Source organism: Copadichromis virginalis, linkage group LG20 (genome assembly GCF_057382275.1).
Source record: "Copadichromis virginalis isolate Kocher_CV1m ecotype Utaka linkage group LG20, C_Virginalis_male_GT1.1, whole genome shotgun sequence".
NCBI classification, from domain to species: domain Eukaryota; kingdom Metazoa; phylum Chordata; class Actinopteri; order Cichliformes; family Cichlidae; genus Copadichromis; species Copadichromis virginalis.
In genome coordinates, this window is record NC_140637.1 from 18,925,691 (window position 1) to 18,944,116 (window position 18,426).

At 36.9% G+C, this 18,426-nt stretch overlaps 1 protein-coding gene across 3 annotated transcripts in view; it reads right to left on the reverse strand.

The window, feature by feature from the left end:
* Positions 1–18,426, reverse strand: part of LOC146684646 (metabotropic glutamate receptor 4-like) — a 205,144-nt gene that overhangs the window by 45,382 nt on the left and 141,336 nt on the right. For all 3 annotated transcript variants that reach the window (XM_085444965.1, XM_085444964.1, XM_085444966.1), the window contains one exon: positions 3,064–3,199. In XM_085444965.1, coding sequence (XP_085301091.1) covers positions 3,064–3,199 — 136 coding nt within the window. The remainder of the gene's footprint in view (positions 1–3,063; positions 3,200–18,426) is intronic.

Here is an 18,426-nt window from a genome sequence, read left to right on the forward strand (position 1 = left end):
CCGGTAACTAGCAAGTTATTTCATGTATTTCTATTTTAAAATCAGCCATCAGCCATTATATTTTACCAAAATTCTCGAATAAATGTAGATACTCATGATTAGATTTTGTTTTAACTATTTCATTTGTCTCTTGTAGCTATGACGGCATTGGTATAAGACCAAGGGTACTGAGGGACCTCTGATGTTGCACTCAACACCTCTCTGATCCTGTCCTCTATTTCACTTCCTGTGCATTTGAAAATCAGTAATGCATGTCATTAACTTTGCCTTCTTTTTGTGCTTTGCCCTGTTTGCTGATTCTCTATGCTGTTTATTTTTTTCTCTTAGCTATTCCCTCATTCTGACCAGACACAGAGGAAGTTTGTGCTCCCTCACCCACAGTCTGTGAGATTTTTCCTGCTAAAAGTGTGTGGGGGTGGGGGGTTTCCATTCCTCACTATCGCCAAATGTTTTCTAATAGGCTCTCAGTCTGGTGAGCTATACAAAAAAAATAGAATTTTGTTGAACTGAGCATATTCAAGTATAACCAGATTTCAGATTTGTAACTCATAAATATCAGCATCTGAGTAGGACATTATATTTAGAAAGGTAATATAATCAATAAATCTATAACACACATTCTAATACAGTCTGCAGTATTTAACACAGTGGTTCCCAAACTTTTTATGCTGGGCCGCCTTTGTTTCACCAGAAAAATCCCCCCCAGCACAAACCCTCCAACCACACACACCCATATTTTGTTTTCAAACTCCATTGCGGTTTATTTCACAACCCAAACATTTAGTAAACAATTAAACAAAAGTAAACTGCAATAAATTACAGGTAGCAATATAATAAACTACTAACTCTTTTACACTACGTCCACACCTACACAGGTATTTTTGAAAGTGCAGCTGTTTTTATGCGTTTGGGCCTTTTGTCCACACGTAAACGACATTTCGAATCAATTTCGAATCAAATTGAGATTTTTTAAAAGTCAGGTTTTGCGTTTACGTGTGGACGAGGAATACAGAGTTTGTCACGCAACGTCAAAGGTATGTGCCTTTTTTCATGTCACGCTGTGCGCCACGTTATTGTTTACATGAGATGAATTGCAGAATGGCAGAGACAAAATACTGTTACTGTTAACCTTACTATCTTCCGTTTTTACACGCTTACATATACACACACAGTTAATGTCCCTCTATTTTAAAAGGCAGTGTAATTATTTTACGTGTAGCTGGGTTTTTTTTGTTTTTTTTCCTGTGTAATAATATTCAACATTGCTATCAATACATTTTTCAAAAAATGCCTCTGTGCAAAATGGGTTCAAAAACATAAACAACTGTGGGATGCTGTTTGTCCGTGATATGAAGCGGGGAACAAATTACAGCAGGATCAGCCTGATATCATTTGTATCCCACTGTAACTTTACTGTATAAAGAGTAGGGGTGCAACAATACTCGTATCGATATTGAACCGTTCGATACAGTGCTTTCGGTTCGGTATGCATATGCATCGAACAATACAAAATGTTTTATTTATTTTATCAACTTGTCTTCTGAGGATGCTGTCTGTGTTGAGTGCTCAGTGGATCTGCGTTCGACTACTCCGCCTAGGCTGCACTGTTGAGTGCAGATCCACTGAGCGCAGTGCAAGCTAGCAAGACAGAAGCTAAGCTCGTTGCAACATGGCAACTGCCTCAACGCTACCCGAAATTGAACCTCCCCCACCCTCTTTCAGATCTGGCGATTGGAACTATCTTGGTTTTCATGTGACGTATGACCCTGATGGTAAGCGCGTCATGGACAAAAGTAAAACAGTATGTCAGATGTGCCACGCAATGCTCAATTGGTGGGAACTAGTGCGTTAGCGCAGTTAGCTTGTTAACGTGTTGACGCCGTCCAGCCCCAAGCACGGGGCGATCCGTGGTAACTCGTTAACGGAGATTTGCCGCATTATGGCGTTAATGTCATTTTAACGAGATTAACGCTGACAGCACTAGTGGGAACACAACGAATATGACTGCACATTTACGCCGACATCATCGTAGTGCAAAGACACGTGGAAGCAGACAAAAACAACAAGCACTCATGCTACAAACTTTACCCGAGTCATTTAGACAGCCGTTAGCACGTGATTCTCCTTATGGGGACCTGATATGTTTAATATGCTGCTGAGAATATAGCCCAGAAGAAGCGTATAGTATAGCTTTTATTTTGGAAAGAGCCATTTCTCTGTTATAAACTCTTTTCCAAAGATGAGTGATTTCTCGATCAGATAGATTTATTTATTTATTTTTATTATTTTGTTGTTTCAGCAACATTGAATTTAAAAACTGTACTTTTGAATTAAAATATAAATATTTATAATTTTAATAAATGACAAATTAAAAAGACATGAACATTTTTTGTGTCGAAAAAATATCGAACCGTAACACCAAAGTATCGAACCGAACCGTGAATTTTGTGTATCGTTGCACCCCTAATAAAGAGCTAACATCTCCAAAATGTCAGGAGTAGTTAGTAATTACAAGAAGTGTTTGTGAACTAAAAATCAAGAATGTGGGATTCTGTAGGTCCGTGATTTGGAGAGCCCAGTGCGTGCTCCCAACGGGCCCCATACTTTGGGAACCTCTGATTTAATAATAATAATAATAATAATAATGATATATACTTTATTGATCCCCGTGGGGAAATTACTTGTTTTTCTCTGCATTTCACCCATTCACTCAGTGAAGCAGTGGGCAGCCACTAAGCAGGCGCCCGGGGAGCAGTGTGTAGGGACGGTACCTTGCTCAGGGGTACCTCAGGGTAGCCATTCAGTGGATTCAAACCCCCGACCTTCCAATCATGGGGCGGCCACTGTACCTACTGAGCTACCTGCTAATTAGCCCGCTGATTTAACACATGCCTGCTCGTCGTGCAGCTTTGAATTTCTTGAAGAACTATATCTTTTTTAAATTTATTTCCCATGACATAAAAATAGGTATGTGGTGTTAAGCAAGTGTTAAAAACAGTAGTTGAGATAAGTCTGGATAAACATTATGTTACTTGACAGTACTCAGGATTCTGCTGTACTCACCTGATGTCATCCTCATTGGCAAAGATAATGACTACTCGAGCATTGGGGTTCTCACTCAGCCTCCGGATAATCTTGCCAAACTCTCCAGATCTTGGTTCACGTGGTATTTTCACTGACTGGGAAATGCACAAACCACCTGATTGGGGGGGAAAAAAACAAACAAACAAAACAAAAACAATGTTTCCAAATGTTTCATTAGGAGAACATGTTTACGATGCAATTTAACTCAAATTATGCCTTTGTCTTCTTTTAACCCATATCTTTTTTTCAATCTTCTGGACTTTTTTTTATGATAAATGCACTATTAAATGTGCACTGGTGCAATATTTCACGGAATGAGGGATGCAAGGCATTAAAAAAAAGGTTTTCCTTGGACAAAAAGAAGGCATTTTGGAGACGGGACTAACCATCAATTCAGGTTATGATTCTGACAGTGAGACCAGGGGGCAGTAGCATTCGCTACTACATACATTTTCTAACTGGGAACTGTTTCCTTTTGTTCTTGCATTTTTTTCTATTACATGGATTGTTTCAATTAAAAAAAAAATCTGGTACTTGTCCCAGGATTGTACCACGTTTGAAAGGGAAGTAGAAAAAAAGAAACAGAAATGAAATACGTTACTTCAATTTCCAATTCAGTTAGTCAGATAATTGTTTCGGGGTAATATACAAGATTGTCCTGTGATATTGATTAGTTATCTATTTAGATAATGACCAGCAGCAAAAGCAACTAGCAAATTCCGGCTGTTATATTTTAGGCATAGTGAAGCGGAAAACTGAAACGCTGTTTCAAAATTGGATGCAGTATTGAAATTTGCATCGCTGACTCTTTGAAGCTAATAATTTGAAAAATCCCATTAGCTTATTGAAGTTTTGGCCAATTTGGCCTTTATTTCATCCTAGAAAACAACAGTTTTAATAAAAAAGTTTTAACCACTGAATACATTTCAAGGGTAGAAATTTTGCAGTAAATTTCAAACTCTTTTTACTCATTTATTTACTTTTATTTAAAAAATGTGGACTGTCTTGGTTCTACGTAAAACAAGATGACTGTAATGACACAGTACATGATGCTCTAACGGTTGAATGACAGTGCAGCTGCTTAGTGCTGTGCAGGTGGAAGGATTATTCTTTTACCACTTGGACACATACAAATAGTTTAATGAAATTTCCCCTTGTGGGACTAATAAAGGTATCTCATCTTATCTTATTTTAACATTCAACTGGTGACAATTTGTTCCTGTCTAATTTGGTGATTTTCATGTGTTCAATGCACAAAGATTTTTTTCTATCCTTGGCTCAACTCTCTCATGCTGGTGTACACCCTGTCATCAATTTTTTTTAATGTAATTTTTTGAGAGGTTACCAGAGTGACAGATAACCACTTATTGTCACACCAACATTTTTTTTAGAATCACTAATCAACCTAATAAAGAGGCCTTTCTCAGATTCAGACCTTCTTGCTATGAGACGTTCAGTCTCACAGCAGATTTAAACCATGTAACTAGACTATCACATTAGTTTGGTTTGTTAGTTAGTAACAGCTTTCCCTTTCCTAGTTTATTCCATGGTAAATGGACTATAATATAATGTTTTTTTACTCCGACAGCACTTGAAACGCTTTCTGCACTACAAGCTGCAATCACAGACACATGCACACATGCAAACCCAAATGGATGAATAAAGTGCTACTTGTGTTTCTTTAGCTTGCCCGAAGACACTTTAACATAAATTATAGATGTAGAAACTGTAGATCAAACCACTAACCTTCTTAACAGCAAACAACACACTCTAACTTCTGAGCCACCAAAAAAAAAAGAAACGCAAAGAAAAGAGATTTATGAGATTAGAATTGTGTATTAACTGAGGACTGTAAAGGGTGAATCCATTTCCTCAGCAGCCATGATGAAATTGCAACAATGTGGGAATGGCTGATGGGTTTTGCCAAGGAAATTATCATGAAAGAATATATGTACCAATTTATAGCTACAGCAATTCTCCATGGATCAATTTAAAGAGCATCCACACCTTCTTACATTCTATTGAACACAAATCTAAAGGCAAGAGGGGATGTCCCCTGGTTACCAACAAGCTAAGGCTGTTTAACTCCCAATGCAACATTTCAGGATAATTGTTTTGTCACCCTGCCAAAATGCCACGGAGAATATGCACATGCTAATGAATTTCCCTTTCGGGACCCAGTACAAAGCCCGCCCAATGAGCAATCAATGCAGAAATAATACCCCCCTAGTCCAGTTCATGGCAGTCATACTCACACCATAAAACAAAACCTGCCCCTGCTCAGTTACTAATAGGTTGTGAAAGTGGAAATATCAGTAAAAAATAGAGGATGCCACGAAATGAATGACGTTGGGCTACTTGACTCATGGTTACAAAAAGTCACATTTGGTTAAGTCAAACGGGAGATCAGTCATTGGCTTGCACTATTGTTTTATTTTATCCTGGAGAAAATATAACAATGCTGTTCTACTGAAACCTTTTCTTGTTTTTCATGTATAGATTTCTGCTGGTCATGCATGTCATGAGTGCAACACAGCAGTTCCGGCTTACATTTAAATTCCCTTTTCAGTAAATGGATTAGAAGTTCTTTTACTGGAGAAACAGATTCATCCTGTTGTGTGCACTGGTTGATGTCTTGTTGTTAAGTAATGTTTCCTTCTGCACTCAAGCAATAGTTCAATCAAATCTGAACATCTAATTTACTTGTTTTTACATGCCAAAAAAGCACAACTTGAATATCACAATTAACCGAGTCATCATTTAGTAATCTGGAATTTCAAAGCTTCCAAAGCAGATGGCATTATACTCCACATCATCATAACACTCCTAATTTATATTTTAGGCAGGTGAAGTTAAGTTTATTTATTTTACGCTTTGGCTTTTGAGCACGTTGTAAGGTAGGTTTCTCTGTGAAGAGTAATGATTACTCAGGCAAGGTGGCATAGGCATGTTTTCAAAGCCATCTGTTTGCTGTCTGGTGTTGCAAGATTACACAACAAACTACTTTATCAAGCCAATAAAACTTTGTGAGCAGTTAGAGCACACTGCTCACAAAGTGATCTGGAAGACTTTCTTTAAACACGTTTCACATAGTTGTTCAATATTGATTATAGTAGCGAGCAATACTGGCTGTTCTGTTGTTGCCAAAATCTGATGTGAAGTTATGATATTGTAATATTTCTGAAAATGTCTTCTCAGTAAGCCTTGTTAACCAAACTGTCATCAGTCTGTTTAGTCAGTATAACTGCAGTCCTAGAAGTAAATCTTGTAGATAACCACTGGGCAAGGTTAGTGTACTAGCCTGAATAAAAGGGCGAGTTCATTATGTAATAGTGGAGTGACAGATCTGTGTTTAGATGTGTTTAAGGAGAGGATTTGGAGTTTGTAGTAATGTTGACAGGTTGTCAGTCCATTTTGGTCCATTTATAGTTTGTCTTTAAGAGTAGGTTTTCACTAAAAGTAGTTAGTGTTCTGAATCTGCAGGAGATTCAGATGGCTCCTGCTATGTGTTTTACTGTCATGGAGGAAATGCATTCTTTATGAGCATGAAGAAACCTGACTGTTGCCGATGATGAGCTCTGTCCTCAGTTTTAACAAAAAGACAGAGAGTCAGAGTTACACTATGCAATTTTAAAAACTGAAATGGCATTGCTGGCTTCAATCAGTACTGAAAGTAGTGAACCATGAACCTCTAATGGTTATTCACAGTCTCTCTTTGTGCTTCCCATCCTGTAGTTTTAATCATGGATCTACAAAGGTTAATGCGTGTAAATCTAGGGTTGTTTTAGTGAACGGTAAGTGGAATCAAATATTTAGAAGTATGTAGGAAAGGTTGTACAGTATGTTATAAGTCATGATATTTACGTATCTTTTTACAAAATAAAAGCTCCTGACGGTTCAGTCTTTGATTAAAGTGAAACAGAGGTTTATCTGCGTAACTCGCTGTCGTTACACTCACATCACATGGGAAATTTTGCAGCAGCTCGGCTCTCAGAGACTCTATCAATCATTAGACTCTATGTCTTTGCCTCACTGGTACTTCAGTCCCCCATTCCCACAACATCTGCTATATCGAAGCAGAGCACTCATCCCTTCCTTTTCTTCTCTTCTCACATCACAGCGGCAGGCTGCAGCATTGTTTAACTTGCACAGAGAATACCAGAAGGACCGGACGTGCACAAAACTGGGTCCTCCACGGGGCCACTGGTGTAACTCTGTTAGCGCTAGGGTACACATGGCAGTTTATTTCACCACTGATTTATCTATGCATTTGATTTTTTTCCTCTTTATTTTTCTTTTTACTACTGTTATATAACATGACTAAAGATATGGTTATTTGACTAATATCTTTAGTCATGGCTCAAATCCTAAGACCGAAGCAGCCACTGAGCAAGATACTTTTTTTTATTTTCCAAAAAGACTATAGACTAATGCAGAGAAATATATTTATATATAAATATATGATTCAGCTATGCCAGGCAGTTCATGAATGGTATTTTTACACAACCTAAGTGGCTTTTAATTGGCCTAATTATAGGTCTTGCTTATTGCAAATTTTATATTAATATTATTAAATTAGACCAGTCTCTACAAGAATCAGATTTTTCAATAAACTACTCGCCTGATTCCATCTTGCTATCAGACAGGATGTAGTTAGAGGGATGCCTTGAAGGACTGGCCCCTTCTTATCTGTACACCACTTTTCAACACTTTCCTTAAACTCAGCAAGCTGACCAACAACATGCAGAGACAGTTATGAAATAACTAAATGCAACTGTAGAGTAATCCTATGAAAACGATGAAATGTACTTCTCCAGGTACATATTGAATTATAGTTACATTTTATTGTTGGCTACATTAAAACTACCTGTACAATAACAATCAGTGAAAGAGCGAAAGAGACTGAACTGCTGGGTTTCAACACCAAACACTGACCTTCAGTGTTGTAACTGTCCTGATGAATCTTTCAAATGTTCAAATACACGCCAGATGCAATGCTCCTACTTCTGATGCAGCTACTGTGAAAACCTTCAAGAGCTGTATGTGTTTCCTAACACTTATCCTATACAATTCTCAACTTCTGAGCCAAATTGAAAAATCACCTCTAAAAATATCCGTTGCTCAGGAGACTGCTGATCTCCTCTTGTGTCTTCCACTGTCAGCTCTGGTCTCTGTTCCCTTAATAGTTCGGAACACTAATATTCCCTCTCATTTGACACCCGTGGGAAAAACGTTGCTCCCATGAACATTAAATATTCCCCACCATCATAGCTGATTGCAGCTCAGCTCATGTGGCTGGTGAAGAGTAGCACAGAAGCGCACAAAATAGCCCCAGGCTGGCAGCGTGACAAAGATGCAGGTACATAAACACTAAGTTTATTGGGATGCCCTAACCAAACAGACATCATTTTCATATGGAGGATAGAAATACACAAGGAAAATAGAGAGAAATATCACCAAACTAATTTTTCCTCTATAGTTTTAACGTTGAGCCGATTTCTATCAATGGATACTTGACAGTTTTTTCAGTGTTAAATGAATACATCAACACCCTGGGTGCTTTGTTGCATGGCAGCAAATTATTTATTAGGCTACATACACAATCAGTTAATAATTACAAAACCAGCTTGAGTTTCTCAGAGCTTTGAAATCCCATCTGCTTTGAACAGCAGTGTTGTTCCATTATTAGTTCTCTGTATAGCCATGGTGCTGACCAGTAGTCTCTAAAGATCAGCAATGCTCTGCCTCCGTAGTGTGATCACGGTGGTTTACGTCAACCAGATAATGGCACATGAGATCAAAGAATTAAGAAACTTAAAAAAAACAAAACCAGCCCATGGTGATACCTGTACACAGAGATTAAAAAAAATACCCCATTGATTTAGTAAATTGTAAACAACATGATTTATGCAAATCAGTTCACCAGAAGCCTGCTATAAACTGGCAAAGTGTCCTGCTTTTAAACCGGCGCAGTGAGAGAAAATGGATGGATGGAATTGGTTCTAAGCTAGAAAAAGAAGAGTACAGGTAGAATCGTGACCATTCAGTGGTGTAAAATGTTACTATAAATGAGCTGCAGCGCTTTGTTATTGGTACATTATCTCTTTTTACAGATAATGTTTCTCCTGTCTTATCAGAATGCAGTGAGTGAGTGTGAGGGAGAGAAGCACTGGGAAGAGAAAGAGGGAAACCTCGCACTGAAATCATTAAGGGGACTGACCCTGCTTGAAAAGGCTCACATTCAGTCCCATGTTAGAGCAACCACCATGCTAAAGTGTCCTGGAGCAAGACTCTAAATCTCCCACCCCAAAGTCCCTGAGGTGCTTTTCTGTCACTGATGCTGTGCACTCACCTCAGTGTGCAGGTCTGACGGGATGAAAGGAAATGAATTTCTCTTCAGGGGTTCAATTACAGTATAATATCCCATTATAATTATTATATACTGCAGAGCTGCAGAGATGGCCCAGACTAACAGATTTCTTCCATTTTTGCTATTTTCAGTAGATTGGGTGAATTAAAGACAACTCCTGCCTGTACCAGGTGTAAAACATTACAAAGGAACAACATGTTGACTAAGTGTATACGCGGTACATGACAGAGACTGCACATGAACATGAATGGCTTTTTTATTTGGGGGAAGAAGATGAATGGCCCCTATTCCCTATCTATCAATGCAATTTGTCTTGATTATGGCAAGCATCTGTGCCATTTTTCATATCTAAAGCTTTTATCTGCCCCATTTCATAAAAGCAGTCTTAGTTATTATACCTATATGTGGTTGTACTGTATGTGTGTGCATATACACATTGTTTCTTCTTTTAAAATTCATTTCAGACGCAATGATGTCTTTTTGCTCAGTCTGGATAACTCATCAGGTTATTATCGGGGAGCAGCTTTGGGCTAGATTTTGTGACGAGTCCTGGCTTCACTATTGTGTACTGCTGGGAAAATTAGGCTGAACTGTTTTTTGTGTGAAGCTCGTGCGAATCAAGTTCCCCCTCTCAGATTTCAGTGAACACATGCTCTCTGTCTGACTTTTCTGTCAGAGTAGATAAATATCTATACTGGAGAACAGTAGATATGTACTAAGAGACCATAAAAATAGACAGTCCTGTACTGTAGATATTTTATACAAATATGTCCCAGAGTGCCCTGGGCCAGGACTCTCCAGGAACAGTGCCAGGACACCTGGCCCAGGGCACTGTTCACATAGAGCAAAATGAATACATTAGTCAAACAAACTGAACTTTGGGGGTCAAATGTGCTTGGACACTGCACACATACCCTAGTGTGAGTACACCCACAGTTTCTTTAAACCAGCTGTAACAACTGGCAAATATGATTAAAAGGTTTACACACAGTACAGAGTTTGCTATGTCTGTGCCATAGGACAGTTTTCCATTACCTAGCTTTTCAAAACACTTTAAAACACTATCTTTTAGTTCAGGTATAACTTGGATAGATGAAACAATGTCGTGTACTCCCTGGCCAAAGTCTTCCAGATAAAACATGTCATTTGAGACATGATGGATATGTCAGCTTGGACTTATGTTAAAATATCAGTCCAAACCCTGAAGCATCATGTTGATTCAATTAAGCAGCAGAAGCCACAGCAATGTGCCAGGTCTTTTTAACATTTTGAGTTCTTGATTTTTCAACAACCCAGTAGCAATAGAGTTGCTAATCTATGCCATGTTACTAAAATGGTACTGTTGGATATTTGGGTATCAAAGAAGCATAAGATGAAACAAAATGATAGAAAGCAATTTCCCAGATTGCTGTGTAGTCTTATAATGGGTTTCAAACATACTCAAGGGGATATGCTCTGATGTTAATTAGAAAGACATCTGCATGGTGGTGTGTGAAATTAGATTGGATTAAAGAAGACTGTGGTGTATCTTCCTGTGTTATGTACTTTCTATAATGATAGTATACCACAAGACACCCCAAATAAAATATGTTGTAATCTAAATGGGATTTATCAAAAAGCTATATTCACATGCCACATATAGATACTGAAACATGTTTTTAAAAAAGCCTATATGAATTTATTCATGTAATGTTGGCCAGTACATTCTACTTTCGCATGACAGATCTGGCAGCATTTGTACTGGACATCAGTTTTGTTTTTTTACAGAAACTATTTGATGTATTTGATGGCTGTAGTTATGTTTGATGTTGCATGCTTTTCCTTTTTGTAACAACGCGAAATCTAACCCTGCCACACATTTATTGTTAGAATTGTAGTCAGCAATGAAATGTGTCCTGCTTTTCTTTTAATGGTTACTTAGGCACGTTATAAAGTATTATATGCTGTTAAAAAAGAAAAAAGAAATAAGAAATTGTAACATAAACTAGTTTTTATGTTATAATATCCATTAGAATATTTTTTGGGGGGTGAATTCAATTTGGTGAAACAGCAGAGGGATGTTCGGAAACAACTTTGACCAACTGCATGACAAAAATTTGAATTAAAACGTTTTGCACACCATGTCGAATCAACACATTGCCCCTTTGATTCACTTAATTCATGATATTCCATTTAACTGGTGCTGTACATCATATTGATTATCAAAATTCATACACTAAATAGTCTAAACTAAGATGATTAACCTGGTACAGGTACAGATATATATTTTATTTCCTAAATATCAAAAAGAAGGTATAGAAAGAACCAATTTGCAGGGGCTGTACTCTCAACTAGTGGCTAAATTGACTGCAAGGCTCTAATCTTTGGCCTCTATTACAACGACAACAACAAAAAAGGTCCACTCAAACTTGTATTGATGAATCTGCTAACAATCTGTGAAAGTAGTATTATATAAGGCCACAGCATGGTGGAACTTTTGTTACACTCCAGCCTCTAAGCTGATGGATCAACTGAAAGTATTTGTTGACATGGCTATTTTCTTAAGCCAAATGGCAACCAGTACTGGTCCAACATCTGTCAGCAACTTTGCTCTGATATCAGCACACTGTAAGTCCCGGAGGGAAGTGGACACACTCTATATTTATCTCCACAGTGCAGGGGAAGCTCATGGAGGGCAAGAGGGCAGCAGTGACAGAACATGCTATTTTGTACATATTATTCATCCCACACTGTTTCTTCAAGTTAGTGCGTGCTGTAAACATGCAGTGCCTCCACTGCAGTGTACTTTTTAAAGAAAGCACAAGATGTTATAAAGGGTGGGAGGTATAAACATGGACGAAAAACACTTTGACCTTGTTCAATAAAAGCATCATTGAAATAACTTATTAATGCCTTTATTCATTATTTATAAGTAGGTTATTCAGTGTTTAGGGTCAATGTTAGTGGTGTACCCACTGAATCAGAAAGATGTGCAACAAAAGGAAGATGTACTGCTAAGAATATTTATTTTTATTTTCCTCTGCATTCGTTTTACATTATTTATGAAATCATGTAATCACGGCACTTGCAATGTCAAGTCAATTTAGTAACAATTATCAGATATCAAATATTTTGTGGTAGGGCTTTTGATCTATTTGAAATTTAAAATATATTCATAAGAACCCTAGTTTTACGTTTCAGCACATCCATTTTTTTTAGAAATATGTTTTGAAATGTTATTGCTACTGGAACAAGCGAGAGCACTGTTTATTGACTACCATGACATACATTAAAATGATTATTTCAACTCGGTGGTGTAAGCACAAATGATTTGTCTGCGTCAGCAGGAGGTTGAGAAATCCAACACTGTCCTATTTTTCAGCAACTGTGAAGTTCTAAATTGTATCAATCTGAGGGGTTTTTTTTTATTATTATTATTTTTCCATATGCAGCTGACAATTTGACCGAAGGTTGCATAAATCCATACGTAGATATTTGGGTAATGTGTTTCTACTCTTTAGAAAAGAACTTTGTCTTATTTTTAATTAAGCAGTTTTGCTGAATAGCATGTCGTCTAGTGAGTTCCCAGATCTTGAATAAAAAGGCTCTGGGGTAACTATGAGTTAGATTTGAGAATGACTGAATGACATTTTCTTTCTGAGTGCAAATGATTTATAAATCAAAGGCAGGCCTCTAAGCACTGTGAAATGAGGTTTTCTGCACTGTGGTAAAATGAGTCACCTGACAAACACGGGACTTTCCTCTTACTAAGGAGAATCTGCATAGCATGTCTCCTAATGTGAATATATCTCTAAGCCAAAGATGAAGAGTTTAAAGTATGCACTGCCTCCTCTTGCAAGGCAAACATTAATGGTGCTCTCTAATCATGAGTGGGTTTGGGTGAAGAGCTACAGAAGGCCTTGAGGGGCATATTCTTATGTTTTCCAAGAATTTCTGAAAATGATCCTGCACCTACACACACTGTTAGACTATGTAATCGGTACACGCTTCAAAATGAAATAGTGGTTGACATTCTGTCTTTTGGCATATAATCGTAGGTTATTTTGATCCTTTGGATGTCATAAATGGTGTGTTTGGTTTGCTTTGCTTTTCAGGAGCAGGTGCAGCACATTTTCATTGGTTAATTTGTCTATAAATTGTGGATTTCTTTTCTACTAAATTACACTATTTCTGATAAGAATTAGATACAGAAGGACTAGAGGCACAGTAATTAGTAAAGTGCTTGATTATTAGACAATACATTGACACTGTTCTGTGTGTCAAATGTGACTGAGTATGTATAGGGTTTGGCTATGAGAAAGCACTGCTTGTTTTTAACAGTTTTCTCCAAGACACAATTACTAATAAACAAGATTTCTAATGAATAAAAAATAGTCCTCTCCTACTTCCTGAAGAGTTAGCCTTATATTCAGTATTACTAAGTATTCACATTAACAGAAAATTTTACATGATAAAGTACTGTGTTACATTTGCAGTTCTATTTTCCCCAAGAAAAGATAAGAGGAATCAACACACGTATCATGATAGTATTAAAAAGCACAGATGTACTGTAGGTTTAGACATGTCTTTGAATTTGTTACTTAAAAGCAAATCAGGTTTCTACCCTTGAGTAAATGCATTATATTTTGTAGCTCTTATAAATAGTGCAAAGTGCTCTTTTGTAAGAGATTTCAGTCTGAGAACATCAGTGAAAAGTGATAGAAATAGAGATCTGCTTCTGGTTTGGTACATAAGCCCATTACAAATGGTCAAATATTTTCAGAATTATATTTCAAGTGACAGAAAATGTTACATATCCTTGCTTCTTTCAGAAATGTGCAGAACTATTAAAGTATGTTATGGTTCAAAAGTATACCCTAACACTGCAGCAGGACCCATCTACTTCATCTTTTTTGTAATTAAGCAGCTTTACTTTATATTGGCTGAGCCCAAGACTTGCACCTTCTCCGTGATGCAGTGATAAACTATTCTCAGATAAGTATACCCCATTTTCTAAATTTGCTTTAGCATCAGCATATTGGTCTAAATCTTTATACTTTCACAATGTGGAAAATGTTAAATTTCTCCATCAACAATTGGTATCTCTTTATTAACTCACTCACTCATTTTTAATAAAATCCACAAAATGTGTTCGTTTGCCAATTATGCAAACTTCTAAACTTTTAAATGCATGTCCAGAAAAAAATTTGTGAATTGCACAACTTCACTTTTCAGTGCCAGTAAAGTATTAGATATTGTAACTGAGAAACTTTAACCCGATAAAGAGAACCGACAGATTGTGTTTTGTGGCATCAGTGAAAGTTTGAGATATTCTGCAATGCAGGGTTGGCAATTCTCTGTGACATGATAGAGATAAAGCACATTATGCAAATACAAGATCAGTGGCAAAGTCTTGACAATCGTTCTCTCTCTGCGCACCTGCAGCTAAAACCCTTCATTGATTTTCAGTCTGAGGAATCAAGTTCCAGGTGGTTGAAAGTAACATAAAGCATCCTTTGAAAATGTAGTTGTGACAGCTGTAAAGGCATGAAATCATTTGCAAAGTGGTGCAAAGTGCTAATCAAACAAGGTAATGAACAGTGGAAAATAGGGAAGTGCTAAGTAGACAGAACAGCATAACAATGTAACTAAATTAAAATTGTCAAAAGCATTTGGAAATCCATCAAAATGTTACAGTATGAGTTTAATGAAATTAGATAACTTCATTTCTATATCTGTTCAACATGATTTATGTATGAATCCTGAAATCTAAATGTAGCCTTTGAATGGTTCTGTGGCCTCTAGTCTTGTTGCCTTTGGCCATTTAGTGCTGATAAGGTAGTTTAAATAATTTCAATAGGTGAACAGTGCTGGGGTTTCAAGTATAATACCAAGGACATGGGTGGATGTACAGTTTACAAAAAAAATCCCCTAACGTTTTCTTTTACCCTCGGAAGCCCAATATGGCACTCATCAGAACTTAACAAGGCCTGAAGTGGAAGGAGCAGCTGTCTAAGTCCTCTTAAGGATTTCCTGTGTTTGACATGTTAAACCGGGGGTGCAGGAATATGTTCCTCCCTTGCGTCTTTTCTTCCTTCCGGTCTTCTGACTTCCTTTCTTCCACACATTGTATAATTGGAATAGTACACTTTATAATGCAAAGCTATAAATTTACATAATGCTGTCATCTGTTTTTCTGAATTGATTACCTGTTCTAGTAATTCTTACTATCACAGCAAAACAAAGCTGTATTAATAAGAATCAATTCATTAAACAGACTATAGTATTCTGTCTTTGTCATAGTGATAGCTTAATTATAGCCATAGTATCATAAAATCATAAGGTGAATTTACATAAGTAAGTAATAGCCTGTGTTTATTGAAACATTTTCAATATTATTGAAAAACTCTTCTGACAATATTTTTCTCACGGCTTTTCAGGTTAATGAGTATTCAAATCACTCCTCTTGACATTTCCCTCATGACAAAGGGTGCAGTACGCAACTCTCATTTCTAACATTTGCATAATCCCCCTGTCATCCTGCGCTGTGCTATATTTGCTGCCCTTTTCCTCTGCTTCTACTGTCATTTGCAAGGAAATCTGATTAATTACAATTTTATACTATCCATTCAATTAATTGCAGATTGCAATGTCAGTGTCCAAATTTAGGAAAAGTAAAGCCCCCGCCATATGGGGGGCAGGGGGAAGAAACGTTGTCATACTGACATTTAAGGTTTCGTCTTGTAGGCTTGCTTCAGATGAAAAACAAAATAATCACCTTTCATTTCAAATACTGGGACCGTCTGATTCCATAATACTCACTAAACTTGATTATATAAAGGATGCAATAAATAGGTATACAATATCCACTGAAAGAAAATGGCACTTCTTTTCACAAGGTGAGAATAAACTGACACAGAGTGCACCTTCCATTACTATAGAAGACCTGCGCTCTCTAATAAGGACACTAGAGGAATAGCAGCTTTTCGGACAGAATCACAAACACAACAAAATCTTGTGAAGGACCAAAGACTTGTGCATCAAGGACGGTCTTGCATTTCAATGGTGTCTATAACAAGGCACCGTACTTTTATCCCTCTTTTCTTTTAATCATTTTCCATAATAACACTCCAGCCTTAATCCCAAGAGGCAGTTTGAGACAAAGGATATGCCCAAATGAAAACAGCTTTTGGAAAACAGCTCTGTGTCTGAAATGATGGAAGTTTTCAGTCACAGTCCAGCAACAGCAGATGAAATGGTTGCCTGACATGCTGTCATTTGACAAACTGTCCTGATGATGACACTGTTTATCATGCCCAAACAGGGGCTGACATAGTTATGAGGCTCATGCAAACAGGTCCTGCATGTGACATTTGAATAGTCTAGCGTTAATATTTTATGCCTGAATCTTTCTTCTGCTGTGTCTCCTTACAGTGAAAATAAAGTAGTGAAAAAAACAAAAGCTTTCTTCTTCTTTTATTATATTATTTGTCATTTCAGAATATAATGTATTTCAGCATGACTAAACAAATTCCTGAGTGGCCTTACTTTGCAGAAACTGTGAGTTACTCTTTGTTCAAAATTAAACTTTGAGATTTTAACCAAACGTGGTCTAAAATTTGCTCTTCATAACTTTTAAAGAAGTGGCATGGTTACATGAAGGGAAGTAGCCTGTTTGAAGCTGCTTAGGAACTATTTCCCCTAGTGCAGTTAATCTAGGAAGAGTAATATGTGTTGGTTGGTAAACAACAAATATTTCAACAGCTACTGGGTGGATTAGCACAAATCCACTGTCATCATTGGAGTGAAACCCACTCACGCTGGCAATCTCCATACTTAACATTTATTATTATATTGTGGTTGATACTTGTAGGAATATCTTGACAACTATTTTAGTGAGTGTGCAATGAAATTTTTATTAGATATTTATGTCGTCTGTGTATGAATCCCAATAATTTTGGTCATGATCTCACTTCTCATTTCTTTGGACTGGCATCAATTTAGTCAGGGGCATAATTTCCAGGGGGGTTAGGGGGTAATCAGACCCAACCAATATAACAACCCCCACCCCCCAAATAAAATTATGAATTATCTTGCATAAATAAGCAGTTTTTCTTTACTCATTTCAGGTATTACCAGATTTATTTACGCCGATTTACAAATTATAAATTATATTATAATTATATTATATCGCCGATGTATTTAGTTGATTACCAGATTGCCTAGCATAAATAGTATTGACAACACTGTATAGTGGTTTATTTATGTAATGGGTTTTAATTTTTATTCTAAGAAGCATGAAATAATCACAGAATGGCTAGCATAGCTGAAGCTTGATAAAGTCAACATATTTCGTGTGCTCAATCAGAAATTGCATTACTGTAACTAACAAAGTTTCACATCAATGTAACACAAAACAAAATAAGGAGTAATTCACAAGTCCCAACATGTTTTTAGCATCTAGAATTCTTACCTATGAAAAATAGAAGTCATGGCCTTTAATAATACTATTTCTCATTCAATGCAATTGTAATAGAGGTCTTTAACTTTCTATTGATTACTTTCACAATTATACATGAATCATCCCAAAGAATCTTACAGTGAAATTACCTGGACCCCAGAAAGGATATAGAAATACTCATGATGTTTGAATGATAGAACAGTAAATGTACCTCTCTTTTAGAGGTTGTATTACCAAAGTGAGAGAAGGATTTGCAAATGTGTTATGTGGTTATTAAAAATTGACTTCATGATGCCTTTTTGAAGAAGAAAAAATGTTGGAAGTAGTAGATGCTGAAAGGAGAGCTGATATGTATGCAATATGGTTTTGACTGCGTAGATGATCTGTATGCACTAGATGCAATAAATGCAAACTACTGGAAAAGCTACTGGAAATGACTTTTTTAACACAGTAAAAACAAACAAACATAGGTCTGTGAAGGTTCTCAGTCATCCAGGTCATCGTAGTCAAAGGAGCTTTGACCATTAGCATT